Source organism: Salmo salar, chromosome ssa23, assembly GCF_905237065.1.
Source record: "Salmo salar chromosome ssa23, Ssal_v3.1, whole genome shotgun sequence".
Taxonomy (NCBI): Eukaryota; Metazoa; Chordata; class Actinopteri; order Salmoniformes; family Salmonidae; genus Salmo; species Salmo salar.
In genome coordinates this window covers 43,126,789-43,147,171 of record NC_059464.1, presented here as the reverse complement: position 1 = coordinate 43,147,171, position 20,383 = coordinate 43,126,789, and the positions used below count along the sequence as shown (strand labels likewise).

General features: G+C 40.4%; 1 protein-coding gene across 2 annotated transcripts in view; it reads left to right on the top strand.

Moving 5' to 3' along the window:
- The window catches only part of LOC106584691 (GRAM domain-containing protein 2A), a 102,490-nt gene that overhangs the window by 64,998 nt on the left and 17,109 nt on the right, over window positions 1–20,383 (top strand). For both annotated transcript variants that reach the window (XM_014170191.2, XM_014170192.2), the window contains exons 5-8: window positions 67–170; window positions 2,427–2,525; window positions 8,405–8,476; window positions 10,293–10,355. In XM_014170191.2, the coding sequence (XP_014025666.1) occupies window positions 67–170; window positions 2,427–2,525; window positions 8,405–8,476; window positions 10,293–10,355 (338 nt within the window). The remainder of the gene's footprint in view (window positions 1–66; window positions 171–2,426; window positions 2,526–8,404; window positions 8,477–10,292; window positions 10,356–20,383) is intronic.

The window sequence follows — 20,383 nt, the reverse complement described above, 5'->3', positions numbered from 1 at the left end:
TAGATCAGTATTATAATGCATCTCTATGTTATTCCAAATGTTATGGTGTCTTTTTCCCATTCCCAGTGTATTCCTGCGCTCTCCTCCGAGACATCCTACTTCAGGGTCGCCTCTACATCTCCCGCAACTGGCTGTGTTTCTATGCCAACCTCTTTGGGAAGGACATCAAGGTGAGTGGTGATGTTCCAGTGGGAATTGCAACTGCCCTCAGCCTTGACACAAAATGGCTTCTTTTCTTCTAACAATGAAAAGAGGGAGTAGACTTATCATGGAGTACAACACTTGTCGGTACGATCATTTCAGTTGATAACAGGTTTTCTTTCTGGACTTGACCTCCATGTTTTCCATTGACTCATTCAAGATAAATGGATGTCTCTCTGTTCAATTGCTGAAGGTTTCTCTCTTTTGAATAGAGAATAAAGATGCCTGAACACAAAAGACATTCAAATGAATCTCACTACATGCAGGTTTTCTCTTTATTGTATAGTACACTCTTAGAAATAAAACTGCTATCTAGAACCTTAAAGGGTTCTTTGGCTGTCCCCATAGGAGAACCCTTTAAGGGCCCTTTTTGGTTCCAGGTAGGACTATTTTGGGTTCCATGTAGAACCCTTTCCACAGAGGGTTCTACGTGGAACCAAAAAGGGTTCTACGTAGAACCAAAAAGGGTTCTCCTATGGGGACAGCCGTATAACCCTTTTAATGTCAAGTTGAGCTGGGAATTGTTTTTTTACAGGGGAAATGTTCAACATGAGATATGCCGTGTGTACTTCGTGTGTTTGATGCAGGTATTCAAATACAGTACAATAAAGTGACGTGGTAGCCAGGTTATTCATTGAACAGCAAACTGTTTTACGAGATTTTGACTTCATTTACAGTTTGGGAAATTCAGTTGAGACCCAATTTCCTTATTTACAAATCATTACTTTCATGACATCTGGGAATACAACATAAAAGGTAGGAGCAAAGTGAAATTAAGGTCTGAATAATACAATTGTTGGTCACATACACAGTCAAGTGTTAAAAGGTTTTCAAGAGGAAAGGATATTTGGAAGTAATTTACTTATTTCAAATGTGTATCCAGATCAAAGTCTAGGCCTATGCTTTTCAATTACATAATATTTGTATTGTATTCCGATGAATAACATCATTCTATTGAATTGATAACTACATAACATGAGTATGGTTACTCTATTCTCATGGTCTTCCTGACCAATGGTCTTCCTGACCAATGGTCTTCCTGACCAATGGTCTTCCTGACCAATAACCAGCCAGTCAATTGAAGTGTCTGAAGAGAAAGCACATGCAGTGTCAACTCACCCTGAAACCCCAGCTAGTTATCACTCACCGTGTGTGTACACTCCAGCTTGACTAAACCTTTATTTGTTCCTTTTTTCACTCTTGTTTGTTTTGAGCCGTTCTGCTCCCTCTTTCTTTAGATGGGAACAAAGTCTCAGGGTTCTGGGGTTTAGCGGAAATGTCACATGGCTAACGTGTCCTGTGCCTACGCCAGGCTAATGTTAATGTTACAGTGTCTCAATGTGTAACTAACAACATTACTGTGTCTCAATGTGTAACTAACAACGTTACTGTTACTGTGTCTCAATGTGTAACTAACAACATTACTGTGTCTCAATGTGTAACTAACAATGTTACTGTTACTGTGTCTCAATGTGTAACTAGCAACATTACTGTGTCTCAATGTGTAACTAACAACGTTACTGTGTCTCAATGTGTAACTAACAACATTACTGTGTCTCAATGTGTAACTAACAACATTACTGTTACTGTGTCTCAATGTGTAACTAACAACATTACTGTGTCTCAATGTGTAACTAACAATGTTACTGTTACTGTGTCTCAATGTGTAACTAACAACATTACTGTGTCTGAATGTGTAACTAACAATGTTACTGTTACTGTGTCTCAATGTGTAACTAACAACATTACTGTGTCTCAATGTGTAACTAACAACATTACTGTTACTGTGTCTGAATGTGTAACTAACAATGTTACTGTGTCTCAATGTGTAACTAACAACATTACTGTGTCTCAATGTGTAACTAACAACATTACTGTGTCTCAATATGTAACTAACAACATTACTGTGTCTCAATGTGTAACTAACAACATCACTGTGTCTCAATCTGTAACTAACAACATTACTGTGTCTCAATGTGTAACTAACAACATTACTGTGTCTCAATGTGTAACTAACAACATTACTGTGTCTCAATGTGTAACTAACAACATTACTGTGTCTCAATGTGTAACTAACAACATTACTGTGTCTCAATGTGTAACTAACAACATTACTGTTACAGTGTCTCAATGTGTCTTACTCCTAATGTTAACTGTCTCACTAAGGGAATAAAGGGATGCTATGAGCTGCAGCTGGTGACCATGTTGCTGCTTTTCCTTTACAGGTTGCCATTCCGGTGGTGTCAGTACGGCTGGTGAAGAAGCACAGGACGGCAGGCCTGGTACCCAACGGGTTGGCCATCACCGTGGACACCAGCCAGAAGGTACACTACAGTACACAACAGTGTAGTACAAAGCAGTACAATGCAATAGGGCTATACCGCTCACAGACAGTTAGTACTATATACAGCTAGCATACAGATAGCATACAGATAGCAGACAGCTAACAACCAGGAAGCCAGGCTTACAACCGGGTAGCCAGGCTTGCAACAAGGAAGCGTAGGCTAACAACCAGGTAGGCAGGCTAACAAGGAAGCTAGGCTAACAACCAGGTATCCAGGCTAACAACCAGAAAGCCAGGCTAACAACCGGGTAGCAAGGCTAACAACCAGATAGTCAGGTAGTCAGCCTAATGAAGCTAACAGCCACACTCAACAACATGAAATAGCGTGTTTGAGAACACCTGAACCAAACAGAATGTAACCTAGTCAGCACATGTGGTAGCACAGGAGGAGGGTTAATGTCAGTCACAACTTCAAATGAAGCAATCCTCCCGGTGGTCCAAAGGTAGAGGATCCACGCTGTCTGTTTGACTGGTTCAGTCAGAGGAAAGTCTGCTAGCGCAACACAGCGGACGTACTGTATATTTGGTTCTCAACAGACACTGCTTTGAGTTGAGAACATACGACAGGTTAAAAGTCAAATGTCAGAGCCACGTTGACCTTCCAGTTCTTCAAAGGTGTTTGAGTAGTCTCCTTGTAAAGGAATGAACAGGGATCAGGCTGTTAGTGTTTAGTTTGGAATGTTAACCCAATGAGTCCCACCACGACGCTGGTGAGATTTGGACTTCTAACGCCCTTTAAACATTGTGTGTTTGAGCTTCAGACAGTTTTTTATGGCCAATCTGCGTCTGCAATAGCCGTACAGCATTTACGGCGATGCGGCCTCTGCAGAAGTCAGAGCTTTCGTACTTCTTGCGCTTTGTGGAGCTGTCATACGCATCCAATAAATTGGTCTGAACCACACCACTCGTAGTGATTCAGGGCTAATCTCTATAGGCATCCAGCTAATTACAAGCAACTGGCTAAATGAAAAGACAGGACCTTACCTCTTCTTAGATGTTGGAGTCCGTTTCCCGGTGCTTGACATAGGAACTCAGCCAAAATAGCATGAAGTAAAAAGGCTGCATCTCCATCCCGAATCTCCCCATTGCCCCCCAGCAAAATTAGTCTACATTTAGGCTATTGTTTATTTGTGTATTTCACACTATGTTGAAGTAAAAATGCTTGTATGGATGTCAACCCCAATACATGTTCATGTCTTCGTCATCAACTGCATTACAGGTAAAAACTACTTTGACAACCACCTCTGATTTCTGTATGCTAGCTATGCTACCAGCTTATACGAACGGGAGTTAGCATTTAACAGTCACTTGAATGTTTTAACAGATTTGTTGAATGTGTGCCAATCCAGTGTCCTTCTATTCCCCACAGTCTTCATTCCATTGACCTCTTTACTGCATCAATCCATATTACCTCCCTGATCTCTTTCCAGGAGTTCAAACAAATGTTTGTGTCTTAGAAATCCCTAGACGAGGTATCATAAAGATGTATTTTATTAGTGAACTTGTTCTGATAGCCTGTCGTCAAAGTTCTCCATGTTTGTTGTCAAGGAAGTGAGTTTGTGTTTATACAGGATGTACCGCCCTATTTACCGTCAACCAAAGTTAGGGAGGCACATAGCTTTGCCGTTCGGAGCTCGATTTGGCCTACGACAGCCTCCGGAGACTCCGCAATTGCATCACACCCTCTGTACGGAGCAGTGGAGGCTCCTCAGAGGAGGAAGGGGAGGACCATCCTCCTCAGTGAATTTCATAAAAATGTAAATAGTGAAACATTAAAAAAGCTATAATTCTTTAATAAAACTATACTAAATATATTCACGTCACCAAATAATTGACTAAAACACACTGTTTTGCAATGAAGGTCAACAGTAGCCTCAACAGCACTCTGTAGGGTAGCACCATGGTGTAGCTGGAGGACAGCTAGTTTCCATCCTCCTCTGGGTACATTGACTTCAATACAAAACCTAGGAAGCTCATGTTCTCAGTCCCTTCCATGGACTTCCATAGTAATAATACAACTTCTGGAGGACGTCCTCCAACCTATCAGAGCTCTTGTCCAACTATTTAAAGGATCAGAGAATGAATCTAGTACTGAAAGCATAAGCTACAGCTAGCTAGCTAGCACTGCAGTGCATAAAATGTGGTGAGTAGTTGACTCAAATAGAGAGAAAGACAATAGTTGAACATTTTTGAACAAATACATTTCTTCAAAATTAATGAACGGTATAAGAGAGAGGGAGAGAACAAGATAGAACTAAATATAATGTAGCTAGCTCTATTTTTTTCACTTACTTAGCTAGCTAGCCTACTCAAATACCGGCTCAAACGTTGTTAGCTAGCTGGCTATAGCTATCCAACACTGGAACTCTTCCAAGTCAAGGTACGATTTTGGATTTATGAATTTATTGCCACCAGGGCCCGCCGGTATAACTGCTAAAAAAGGTTTTTTTCACAAGCGAAGGAAAAAGATGAGAGAGGAGGAGAGCGTGTAGATGCGAGAAGGAATTACAATGAGCAAAGTGATCGTGCTGTTTGTATGTGGCTGCTATGAAAGTGAACTGTGTTTGAGTGTGATCAGGGCTGTATTAATCCCACCGATTCTGTTGGAAAACGAACGAAACCGGGATAAACATACCTGAATTTGTCCAATAGAAACTATCATTTGCAACTGTTGGACTAATGATTACACCGTAGATCAGCTAGATGTGTCACACCTGCTCCCGCTCCCCCTCTCTGGTGCTCAAGGGAACCAGGCAGACCATCATTACGTAAACCTATCACCATCATTACACGCATCTTTGCAATGTTGGACTCACCAGGACTCCATTACTTTGTTGATTGCCCCGCAATATCTGTCTGCTCCTCAGTTTGTTCCCCGTGTCAGCATTGATGTCGTTATGGTTTCCCCTGTCCAGACGCTGTCCTTGTTTGTTTCTTGTCTGTTATCCATTAAATGTTCACTCCCTGTACTTGCTTCTCGTCTCCCAGCAAGGCGGTATTGAATGTCACTGTCTTTCACCTTGATTACAAAAAAAAATATTTCAACTTGTGCACCTACGTTGTAAACTTTAATTCAACCTCATGATGGGTATAGGGAACTTTGAGTATCATGTAGTAGCCTAAATATATCAATGTTACATTGAACTGGGTGAATGTAATATGAATGACAGTCATCCAATGTGCCTTTATAGAAATAAGGCCATGCTCATAAAATAAATGATTGTCCTCCCTCATCTTAAACGGAACCGACCGCCACTGGTCGGAGCCTCCGCATAAATCGGCTTGTACAGGGCTAAGCTAGAGCGGTGCGTGTGAGCCAAGGGCGGATCCTGAAGGGGCCCGGGGCCAGGTCTTGTTACAAAAACATCTGTAGTGTCTATATGGTTTGAACTACAAACTAATGAAAACTATCTATGAAAAGCTGAGACCCCCACGACCACACACGTGTTTTGCTCTATGACACTAACAAGCTACACAAGAGTCGTTAAGGGGTTCTTCTACATAGACCATAGTAAATCCCAGGTCATAGTGTCTATAATACTGTAAGGGGTTATTCTACATGGAAGATCATAGGAAATCCCAGGACATAGTGTCTATAATACTGTAAGGGGTTCTTCTACATAGACGATCATATGAAATCCCAGGACATAATGTCTATAATACTGTAAGGGGTTCTTCTACATGGAAGATCATATGAAATCCCAGGACATAGTGTCTATAATACTGTAAGGGGTTCTTCTACATGGAAGATCATAGGAAATCCCAGGACATAGTGTCTATAATACTGTAAGGGGTTCTTCTACATGGACGATCATATGAAATCCCAGGACATGGTGTCTATAATACTGTAAGGGGTTCTTCTACATGGAAGATCATATGAAATCCCAGGACATAGTGTCTATAATACTGTAAGGGGTTCTTCTACATGGAAGATCATATGAAATCCCAGGACATAATGTCTATAATACTGTAAGGGGTTCTTCTACATGGAAGATCATAGGAAATCCCAGGACATAATGTCTATAATACTGTAAGGGGTTCTTCTACATGGAAGATCATAGGAAATCCCAGGACATAGTGTCTATAATACTGTAAGGGGTTCTTCTACATGGAAGATCATATGAAATCCCAGGACATAATGTCTATAATACTGTAAGGGGTTCTTCTACATAGACCATAGTAAATCCCAGGACATAATGTCTATAATACTGTAATAAGCTCACATAGTTGATGTCACAAACTCCACAGAGTTGTCACTGAGTAGTTGGATATTCATTTTCCACTGAGCAAACCATATCTGTACTTACAGCATTCATATAAATTCATTTTGATCAGGTTTTTGCTTTGTCAGACCTTATTTTTGTATTGGCCTTTGTCAATACAACTCATGAATTCAACTGTTTATGTCAAATTGTTACTTGTAGCCCTGGTTGTCCAGAAAATAAAATGGTAAACCACTTAATTGTGAGGCTAAAATATAAGGGCTGGGCATGCAGATAAATGAAAGTATGATAAATGAAAAGCCGTTCTTTACTGGCGTTCTGGACTGATAGGGTTAACTCAATAGTCTGGTCTTGTTCTGGGTCAAACACCTTTATGTGGTTTTATGGACCTTAGTGACAACAGCTAACGCTCCTGGCTGCCACCTGGCTTTGTTTTGTTTTGGAGGAATTGGAGGAGCTGATTAGGAGACTTGGGTCAATGAATGGTTAACACTTACTATATACACAGTCTTTTATCTATCAAAGCTGGATTTCCTGAAGCTACTTTGTCATTCCATGTCATAAAGGTGTCAGTTGGAAAGTGAGAAATCAAACTTTGTTGGTAACCTGTGCATCTTCATATCTTCTTTAATAGACTATTCAAAGATAGTAGAGTTTAAGTTCTAGACTACTATAGAGCTTAAGTTCTAGACTACTATAGAGTTTAAGTTCTAGACTACTATAGAGCATAAGTTTTAGACTACAATAGAACTTAAGTTCTAGACTACTATAGAGCTTAAGTTCTAGACTACTATAGAGCTTGAGTTCTAGACTACTATAGAGTTTAAGTTCTAGACTACTATAGAGCTTAAGTTTTAGACTACAATAGAACTTAAGTTCTAGACTACTATAGAGCTTAAGTTCTAGACTACTATAGAGTTTGAGTTCTAGACTACTATAGAGCTTAAGTTCTAGACTACTATAGAGCTTAAATTCTAGACTACTATAGAGCTTAAGTTCTAGACTACTATAGAGTTTAAGTTCTAGACTACTATAGAGTTTGAGTTCTAGACTACTATAGAGCTTAAGTTCTAGACTACTATAGAGTTTGAGTTCTAGACTACTATAGAGCTTAAGTTCTAGACTACTATAGAGTTTAAGTTCTAGACTACTATAGAGTTTAAGTTCTAGACTACTATAGAGTTTAAGTTCTAGACTACTATAGAGTTTGAGTTCTAGACTACTATAGAGCTTGAGTTCTAGACTACTATAGAGCTTGAGTTCTAGACTACTATAGAGTTTGAGTTCTAGACTACTATAGAGCTTAAGTTCTAGACTACTATAGAGTTTGAGTTCTAGACTACTATAGAGCTTGAGTTCTAGACTACAATAGAGCTTGAGTTCTAGACTACGATAGAGTTTGAGTTCTAGACTACTATAGAGTTTGAGTTCTAGACTACTATAGAGCTTGAGTTCTAGACTACAATAGAGCTTGAGTTCTAGACTACTATAGAGTTTGAGTTCTAGACTACTATAGAGCTTGAGTTCTAGACTACAATAGAGCTTGAGTTCTAGACTACTATAGAGTTTGAGTTCTAGACTACTATAGAGCTTGAGTTTGTGTTGTTTTTTTTTAGTGTCTTGTTCTGTCTTGCAGTATGTGTTTGTGTCCTTGCTGTCTCGAGACAGTGTCTACGACGTCCTCAGGAGGATCTGCACACACCTTCAGGTGAGAAATAACCTCCTCGAGGTCCACAAGGTTCAAGGTTGTGGGGTCAATTCCCATGTGGGACACTTTGTGGGAAAGTGTCTGCTACATTAGAAATGTTTTGCAATACAGCTCTATGACGAGATACCATTGTTAAGGTCATGTAGTGTAGTTACAATGTAGTTATGTTTTGGAATGGGTGGCCAGTAATAAACTGGTCCTGAACATCTCTAAAACTAAGAGCATTGTATTTGGTACAAATCATTCCCTATGTTCTAGACCTCAGCTGAATCTGGTAATGAATGGTGTGGCTGTTGAACAAGTTGAGGAGACTAAATGACTTAGTGTTACATTAGATTGTAAACTGTCATGGTCAAAACATATAGATTTAATGGTTGTAAAGATGGGGAGAGGTCTGTCTGTAATAAAGAGATGCTCTACTTTTTTGACACCACACTTTACAAAGCAGGTCCTGCAGGTTCTAGATTTATCTTATCTTGATTATTGTCCAGTCATGTGGTCAAGTGCTGCAAAGAAAGACCTAGTTAAGCTGCAGCTGGTTCAGAACAGAGCAGCACGTCTTGCTCTTCATTGTAATCAGAGGGATGATATTAACACTATGCATGCCAGTCTATTTTGGCTATGAGTTGAGGAGAGACTGACTGCATCACTTCTTGTTTTTATAAGAAACATTCATGTGTTGGAAATTCCAAATTGTTTGCATAGTCAACTTACACACAGCTCTGACACACACACTTACCCCACCAGACTAGGGTTTAACATTTTCCCGGTATTCTACAAATGTATCCCGAGAATAAATCACTTTTCTCATGGGTAACTCGGTATTTCCCGCCAAAACCGGAAGTGTCATTCAAAACAGCATTTAAATGTCAGGATTTGATTAGCTCTTTGATCACCCTGAAAATTCCATTCTGATTGGTACCTGAGCCTGATATATTAAATACATGTTATGAGCCCTACATTAAAGACTTTTAATGAGCCCAAGGCCAAAAATAGGCAATGATACTACACATTACACAACGACAGTAAAATATACAGTAAAAGCCCATAGATGTAGCTAGCTATATGCTCTCTTGGGTAAATCAATGAAACTAGCTCCAGTAGGCTAATCTTTTTGAGTGAACTGTATTACTGTACTGTATTATACAGACTGGAATTACGCACATCGTTCAAACCGTGATAAAGCAGGGAGAGAACATTTGATTTCGGTGCGATACGTGTGGCCTACAAAGTCACAAGTATAGGCTAGCGAATTTGATTCACATTTTGAAATATAATCAATCAAATGTATTCATAAAGCCCTTCTTACATCAGCCGATATCTCAAAGTGCTGTACAGAAACCCAGCCTAAAACCCCAAACAGCAAGCAATGCAGGTGTAGAAGCACGGTGGCTAGGAAAAACTCCCTAGAAAGGCCAAAACCTAGGAAGAAACCTAGAGAGGAACCAGGCTCTGAGGGGTGGCCAGTCCTCTTCTGGCTGTGCCGGGTAGAGAGGAACCAGGCTCTGAGGGGTGGCCAGTCCTCTTCTGGCTGTGCTGGGTAGAGAGGAGCCAGGCTACGAGGGGTGGCCAGTCCTCTTCTGGCTGTGCCGGGTGGATATTATAACAGAACATGGTATATAGAACAGAACAGAATATAACAGGGCCAATTTGTATAATTATAATTTCATAATATCTCCTCTAATGTTATTAGCCTACCTATTCTTTCCTTCCTCGCTTTCAACAGTTAAATGAAATAAGTTTTGTTGTCCTTATCTTTATCATGCGTACATTTACTTTAAGTGCAGTTACAGTGTACCCTTATTTTCCTCCATAGGTGAATGGGAAGAAAAGTCTTAGCCTGAAGCAATACTTGGAGGAGCCTAGCTCACTATCTATGGTAAGCCCAGCCACTACTCTACACTACACTACACTACACTACACTACACTACACTACACTACACTACACTACTCTACTCTACACTACTCTACTCTACACTACTCTACACTACACTACACTACTATAGTCTACACTACCATACACTACTCTACTCTACACTACACTACTATGGTCTACACTACCATACTCTACACATCTCTACACTACACTACAATACTATAGTCTACACTACCATCCTCTACACTACTATAGTATACACTACACTACACTACTCTACTATAGTCTACACTACTCTACTCTACACTACTGTAGTCTACACTACCATCCTCTACACTACTATAGTCTACACTACACTACTATAGTCTACACTACCATACTCTACACTACTCTACTATAGTCTACACTACCATACTCTACACTACCATCCTCTACACTACTATAGTCTACACTACACTACACTACACTACTATAGTCTACACTACCATACTCTACTCTACACTACACTAATATAGTCTACACTACCATACTCTACTCTACACTACACTACTCTACTATAGTCTACACTACCATACTCTACACTACTCTGTCACGGGTACTTAGGGCAGGAGGAAGGAGCAGAGTCAAATGCAGGAGATATTGTCCAGTAGCTCGAAGTTTATTCACACCCAAACACTAGGTGATCAAAAAGGCACAGGGAGTGCACAATACCCAAAAGGGAAACAGGTAATCCACAAAGGGAAAATCACGCACGATGGAGAAAAAAACACGGCCACAGCGTAAAACCCCACTGCCCGCTGACAAACCAACAATCCCGCACAACACACAACCCCAAAGGAACAAACTAAATACCCCCCCACTAATGACAGAAACGAAAACAAGTGCGGACCTAGACAGACAAAACACAATGAACACAGAAACACAGATCGGCGGCAGCTAGTAGACCAGCGACGACGACCGCCGAGCGCCGCCCGGCCGAGGAGGGGCACCATTTTCTGTGGATACTGTGACACACTCGGTTAGGCCCATAACATGACATTCGCATAACAGGTCCAGACCCTGGTCTCTGCCAGACGGGTACACCCAGATGTGTATGTAACTGCAGGTGAGGTTGTTCAGTCTGGCACCTAGAGCCTCTAAGGCAGACCGGAGGTACGGGTCCACGAGAATACGCCACTTGGTGGAACGCGTCCTCCGGGAAGACCTGGTAACAACACCATTCGGCTTCGATTGAGGCTTAGATTGCCTCAACATGGTTTCTCCTTCCATTGTCAAACTCGCTATACCTTGCATTACTGCTGTATGGTCACACTCCATTGATCCAGTATACATAGAGCACAACCCCTTCTTGGTATAGAGGTTGAATACAATTGTGAGAACACAGCTAGAATCAGACTGTATATAGTTGAGTCTGGTCAACGGACCCTTTGTACAGTGACACTACCTTCTCCATACCCACACTGAAACATCCAGCGTTGGATACGTCCTCCCCCAAACACAGTGTCGGTTGGCTATATGAACCCTAGCTTGACATGTCCTACTATCATATCTGTACTTTATTACTACTCTCCACTCTATAACTAAACCTTGGCCAGGTAATCCAACCTCTCATAGCTGTGTCTCACATCTTCTAGGCTATCATGTTTCCTATAAAAGCTAGTGGTGTAGATACTCTTTCAGCAGTAGCTTCTGAAATGGCATCGAACCCAGGCTTCAATTGCAAACCCACAGAGGAGCCTTCAATGTTACCACTGGGATACCAAGGTAGCAATCGCTTCCTGATGTTAACTGACGAAAGCAGCCCCTGGACTCGGGCTGAGACGAGTGATACAGCCGATATGAACGATGCAGAGACTGATATGTTCAACCGTATGCTCCAGTTTGCTACATCAGGCCCTCCTTTCACATTAACTTTCAAAGTGATGATGTCAGGCTACCACAGAGTCAATACGTCGATATCTGTGGAGGGCAACAGAAGAATGATGGCCCTTGTGCGGGATATACACAAGTGTCCGTATAGGCACACCACCTATCACACCTATCTGTATAGGGCTCACATGGAATGTGAATCATTTCTAAGCGCTGTATGTGCTGCTGCTGCCAAGGCTCCAGGAACGTCTTCTTCGGTGTCAAACGGCTCCAGCTACGTCAAACGATCAAACCAAGACGACTTTGATGTTTGCCTTACCGTCGAGATCGATCAAACTCTACAGCAACAGACTAGGATTGAGACTGGTCCTAGGTGTCCCAAGAACATGATACTCGTCTTGAACAAGGGACCGGTTTATAACATGGAAGACATCTGGTGCACAATGAAGAATGTGGTGTATCGAGTGTTGCTCTCTACCTACCTGCCACTATGTGGAATAGATGGAATTGGGAGAAATATGAGCAAGATGATGGAAGGAGCAAGTGTGGAAGGGGCAAGAGCGGAAGGAGCAGGTGTGGATATAGGACAACCTGTAGCTGCCACTGATGAAGAGTCCGGTGTGGACATTGGACACCCTGCAGCGGGTGACATTTAGCAAACAGCCCAATATGTATTGCCAGGATATGGGAAATGATGGTCTAAGCCTAGGGTAGAGCAAGCTTGCTTTTATTATGTATCACTTCTATTGTTGAGAATATAACCATGGCAATGTACCATTGTGTCTGTATCCATTGCAAATGAACAATAATAAACTAATGAAATGCTACAGAAGTGTGTGTGTGTGTAATAAAACTCACGGACACAGAGTGCATCTGGTAACATCATGTATTTCATGTACAACTACAGCAGAAAGTGTTCACAAGCATTTATTGTGTCAGAACAAGTGTCATCTGGAGCCATGTGTTCAAGTGTGTGGCACAGGTACAAGTTACAGCCTGGATCCCATAGCCGTCTTAGTCTCGACTTAGCGGTCGATTGTAGCAGAGTGTCACTCAGTGGTTATCACATCATGCGGAGCACTTTATATATGCATCATGTCCAACCCAGTACATAGTGAGAGGGGAGTAAAATAGAACAGTTTTGCCATTTCCAAAGCAGTCAAAGCCAAAGCAGTCAAACAGTTATGATTATACATTCATGATTAATATGGTATCATTGTAGTGTCACAATAGATGTACAGGCAGGTATATTGTCAATAAATGATGTAATACCAAAGGCATCACATGCATCCTATATGTCAGTGGTAAATACACAATACCAAGAGTATAGGTAAATCATTGCTTGCACTACACAAGACACACTATAGGCAACATAAAAAGTCAGTACATGAGTAGATTATTCATGATCAGAGTTGCCATCGTAATACACTACTATAGTCTACACTACCATACTCTACTCTACACTACACTACTATAGTCTACACTGCCATACACTACACTACACTACTATAGTCTACACTACCATACTCTACTCTACACTACACTACTATAGTCTACACTACCATACTCTACACTACACTACACTACTATAGTCTACACTACCATACTCTACACTACACTACTCTACTATAGTCTACACTACCATACTCTACACTACACTACTATAGTCTACACTACTATAGTCTACACTACACTACACTACACTACCATACACTACACTGCACTACACTACACTACTATAGTCTACACTACCATACTCTACACTACTCTACACTACACTACACTACTATAGTCTACACTACCATACTCTACACTACACTGCACTACACTACACTACTATAGTCTACACTGCCATACTCTACACTAGTCTACTCTACACTACTCTACACTACTATAGTCTACACTGCCATACTCTACACTAGTCTACTCTACACTACACTACTATAGTCTACTCTACACTACTCTACACTACACTACTATAGTCTACTCTACACTACACTACTATAGTCTACTCTACACTACTCTACACTACACTACTATAGTCTACTCTACACTACACTACAATAGTCTACACTACCATACTCTACACTACACTACTCTACTATAGTCTACACTACCATACTCTACACTACACTACTATAGTCTACACTACCATACACTACTATAGTCTACACTACTCTACACTACTCTACACTACTATAGTCTACACTACTCTACACTACTCTACACCACTCTACACTACTCTACACTACTATAGTCTACACTGCCATACTCTACACTAGTCTACTCTACTCTACACTACACTACTATAGTCTACTCTACACTACATTACTATAGTCTACTCTACACTACACTGCACTACTATAGTCTACTCTACACTACTCTACACTACACTACAATAGTCTACACTACCATACTCTACTCTACACTACACTACTCTACTATAGTCTACACTACCATACTCTACACTACACTACACTACACTACTATAGTCTACACTACCATACACTACTCTACACTACTATAGTCTACACTACTCTACACTACTCTACACTACTATAGTCTACTCTACACTACTCTACACCACTCTACACTACTCTACACTACACTACACTACTATAGTCTACACTACCATACACTACACTACACTACTCTACACTACACTACTATAGTCTACACTACCATACTCTACACTACACTACACTACTATAGTCTACACTACCATACTCTATACTACACTACACTACTATAGTCTACACTACACTACACTACTATAGTCTACACTACCATACTCTACACTACACTACACTACACTACTATAGTCTACACTACCATACTCAACACTACACTACACTACACTACTATAGTCTACACTTCCATACTCTACACTACTCTACACTACACTACTATAGTCTACACTACCATACTCTACACTACCATACTCTACACTACTCTACACTACTATAGTCTACACTACCATACTCTACACTACTCTACACTACTCTACACTACACTACACTACACTACTAGTCTACACTGCCATACTCTACACTACACTACACTACTATAGTCTACTCTACACTACTCTACACTACTAGTCTACACTACCATACTCTACACTACACTACTATAGTCTACACTACCATACTCCACACTACTCTACACTACACTACTATAGTCTACACTGCCATACTCTACACTACTCTACACTAATATAGTCTACTCTACTCTACTATAGTCTACACTACCATACTCTACACTACTCTACACTACACTACTATAGTCTACACTACCATACTCTACACTACACTACACTACTCTACTCTACTGTACACTACTATACTACAGTCTACCCTACCATACTCTCCCCTACACTACTCTACACTACTCTACATTACTCTACTCTACACAACTATACTCTACACCGCAATACTATAGTCTACACTGCCATACTCTACACTACTATACTCTACTATACTCTACACCGATATACGATAACCTACTCTGCCATAATATACACTACTATATTCTACACTACTCTACACTACACTACTATACTATAATCTACACGACCATACTCTACTGTACTGTACACTACTATAGTCCATTCTACTATACTCTACACTACACTACTATAGTCTACACTACCATACTCTCCCCTACTATACTCTACTATACTCTACACCGATATACGATAACCTACTCTGCCATAATATACACTACTATAGTCTACACTACCATACTCTACACTACTCTACACTACACTACACTACTATAGTCTACACTACCATACTCTACACTACGCTACTGTCACGGTTGTCATCGGTAATGGAGGACCAAAACGCAGCAGGTATGTGTAAAAGCTCATCTTGACGTTTATTAACTTCCCAAAATGAACACCAAAATAACAAAACAAGTGAACGAACGATATACAGACAGTCTGGCAAGGCACAAGGCTAAACACAGAACAATCTCCCACAAACACACAGACCAACACACCCAACTAATATAGGACTTCCAATCAAAGGCAACACCACACAGCTGCCTTCAATTGGAAGTCCACCCCAATTAACTCTACATAGAAACAGACTACCTAGAATTACATAAACATAGATCATAACCCAAAAACCCGGAAATACTAAATCAAACACCCTTTTACCAAAACACCACCCCGAACCACATAAAACAAATACCCTCTGCCACGTCCTGACCAAACTACAATAACAATTAACCCTTATACTGGCCAGGACGTGACAGCTACTATAGTCTACACTACCATACTCTACACTACACTACACTACTATACTACAGTCTACCCTACCATACTCTCCCCTACACTACTCTACTCTACACTACTCTACTCTACACAACTATACTCTACACCGCAATACTATAGTCTACACTACCATACTCTACACTACTATACTCTACACCGATATACTATAACCTACTCTGCCATAATATACACTACTATACTCTACACTACACTACTATACTATAATCTACACGACCATACTCTACTCTACTCTACTCTACTGTACTGTACACTACTATAGTCCACACTACTATACTCTACACGACTTTACACTACACCACACTACGATACTATAATCTACACTACCATACTCTACTCTACTGTACACTACTATAGTCCACTCTACCATACTATACACTACTATACTCCACACTACTATACTCTACACTACTTTACACTACACCACACTACGATACTATAATCTACACTACCATACTCTACTCTACTGTACACTACTATAGTCTACCCTGCTATAGTCTACACCACTATACTCTAAACTACTCTACTCTACACCACTATACTATAGTATAGTCTACTCCTACTCTATGCTACACCACTATACTCTACTATGCACAACTATACTCTGCTATGCTCTACACCGCTATACTATAGCCTACACTACCATACTCCACCCTACACTACTCTAATACTCTACTCTACACTACTATAGTCCACACTACTATGCTCTACACTACAACACTATACTATAGTCTACACTACCGTACTCTACTCTATACTACCATACGCTACAATACTATACTCTACACTACACCACACTATAGTCTACACTACTCTACTCCTACTCTATTCTACACTCTACAATACTATACTTTACACTACTATACTTTACACTACTATATTCTACACTTCTCCACTATACGCTACACTACTATACTCCACACTACTATACTATACTATACACCACTATACTATACACTGCTCCACTATACTCCACACTACTATACTCTACACCACTATATTATAGTCTACACTAGTCTACTCTATTCCTACTCTATTCTACTCTACACTACTCTACACTACTATACTATACACTACTATACTCTACAGTACTCAACACTACTCTACACTACTCCACTCTGCACACCTGCACTCTACTACACCCTACTATACTCCACACTGCTCCACACTGCTATACTCCACCATACTCCACACTACACCACTATACTCCACTATACCCTACACTGCTCCACTATACTCCACACCACTATACTCTACACTGATCCACTATACTCTACACTACTCTACTATACTCTACACTTGTCCACTATACTCTACACTACTCTACTGTGCTCTACTCTTCACTGCTATGCTCTACTCTATTCTACTCTACACTACTCCACACTACTATACTCTACACTACTCCACTCTGCACAACTGCACTCTACTACACTCTACTCTACTATACTCCATTATACTCTACACTACTCCACACTTCCATGCTCCACCATACTCCGCACTACACAACTATACTCGACACTACTATTCTCCACTATACTCTACACTGCTCCGCTATACTCTACACTACTATACTCTACACTGCTCCACTATACTCTACACTGCTCTGCTATACTCTACTCTTTGCTGCTATGCTCTACTATAATCTACACTACTCTACACCACACTACTCTACACTACACTACTATACTCTACACTACTCCACACTACTCTACTGTACACTACTATACTACAGTCTACCCTACCATACTCTCCCTTACACTACTCTACACTACTATACTATAATCTACACTACCATACTCTACTCTACTCTATGGTACACTACTATAGTCTACCATACTATGGTCTACACCACTATACTCTACACTACCATACTCTACACTACTCTACACCTCCACACTATAGTATAGTCTACTCCTACTCTATGCTACACCGCTATACTCTGCGCTAATATACTCTACTGTACTATACACTACTATACTCTACACTGCTATACACTACCATACTCTACCCTACACGCTATACTCTACACTACTATACTCTACACTGCTCCACTATACTCTACACTGCTCTGCTATACTCTACTCTTTGCTGCTATGCTCTACTATAATCTACACTACTCTACACCACGCTACTCTACACTACTACACCGCTATACTCTACGCAAATATACTCTACTGTACTATACACTACTATACTCTACACTGCTATACTCAACTATACTCTACACCGCTATACTATAGCATACACTACCATACTCTACCCTACACGCTATACTCTACACTACTATACTCTACACCACACTACACTACTATGCTCTACACTACACCACACTATAGTCTACACTACTCTACTTCTACTCTACACTCTACAATACTATACTTTACACTACTATACTCTACACTTCTCCACTATACGCTACACTACTATACTCCACACCACTATACTCTACACTACTATACTATACACCACTATACTATACACTGCTCCACTATACTCCACACTACTATACTCTACACTACTATACTCTACACTACTATACTCTACACTGCTATACTGTACACTACTATACTCTACACTGCTCCACTATACACTACACTACTATACTCTACACTACTATACTCTACACTGCTCCACTATACTCTGCACCACTCTACTACACTCTATATCTTCACTGCTATGCTCTACTATACCCCACACTACTATACTCTACACTGCTATGCTCTACCATACTCTACACTGCTACACTATACTCTGCACTACTCCACCATACTCTAAACTTCTATGCTCTACTATACTCAACACTACTATACGCTACACTACTGTACTCTACACCACTATACTCTACACTGCTCCACTATACTCTACGCCACACTACTATACACTACGCTACGCTACACTACCATACTCTACACTACTACACTCTACACTGATATACTCTACACTGCTCTACACCACTTCACTCTACTATACCCCACACCGTTATACTCTACGCTGCTCCACTATACTCCACAATGCGCTACACTACTATACTCTACACTGCTCCACTATACTCTGCTATACTCTACACAAATATACTCTACACCGCACTACACTGCTCTACACTACTATACTCTACATTACACTACACTACTCAACTCTACACTACTCTACTCTACACTACTGTACTATACTCTACACTGCACCACTTTACACTACTCTACACTAAACTTCTATACTCTACACTACTATACTATACACTACACTACTATACTCTATTCTACACTGCTCTCTATACTCTCACCCTTTAGTGGTTGTAGATGTCACCATGGGATAAGGGCATTAAGGGTTAAGGACATTATGGGTTAAAGGCATTATGGGTTAAGGACATTATGGGTTAAGGACATTTTAGGTTAAGGACATTTTAGGTTAAGGGCATTATGGGTTAAGGACATTGTGGGTTAAGGGCATTATGGGTTAAAACCTGTTGGGGCTACAGGTTAGCAATGAACCCCGAGTCGGGATTGCTAACAAGGCTGGAAATTCAAAACATCAAAAATCTAATAATTTCAATTTCTCAAACAATCAACTATTTTACACAATTTAAAAGATAAACATCTCCTTAATCTAACCACATTGTTCGATTTTCAAAGAGGCTTTACGGCAAAAGCATAAAGTTAGATTATGTTAGGACAGTACATAGCCACAAAAGTACAAACATCCATTTTCAATTCAAGGTCAGGCGTCACCAAAAGCAGAAACCAGCTAGAATTATGCACTAACCTTTGTCAATCTCCATCAGATGACACTCCTAGGACATTATGTTATACAATACATGCATTTTTTGTTCCATCAAGTTCATATTTATATCCAAAAACAGCATTTTACAGTA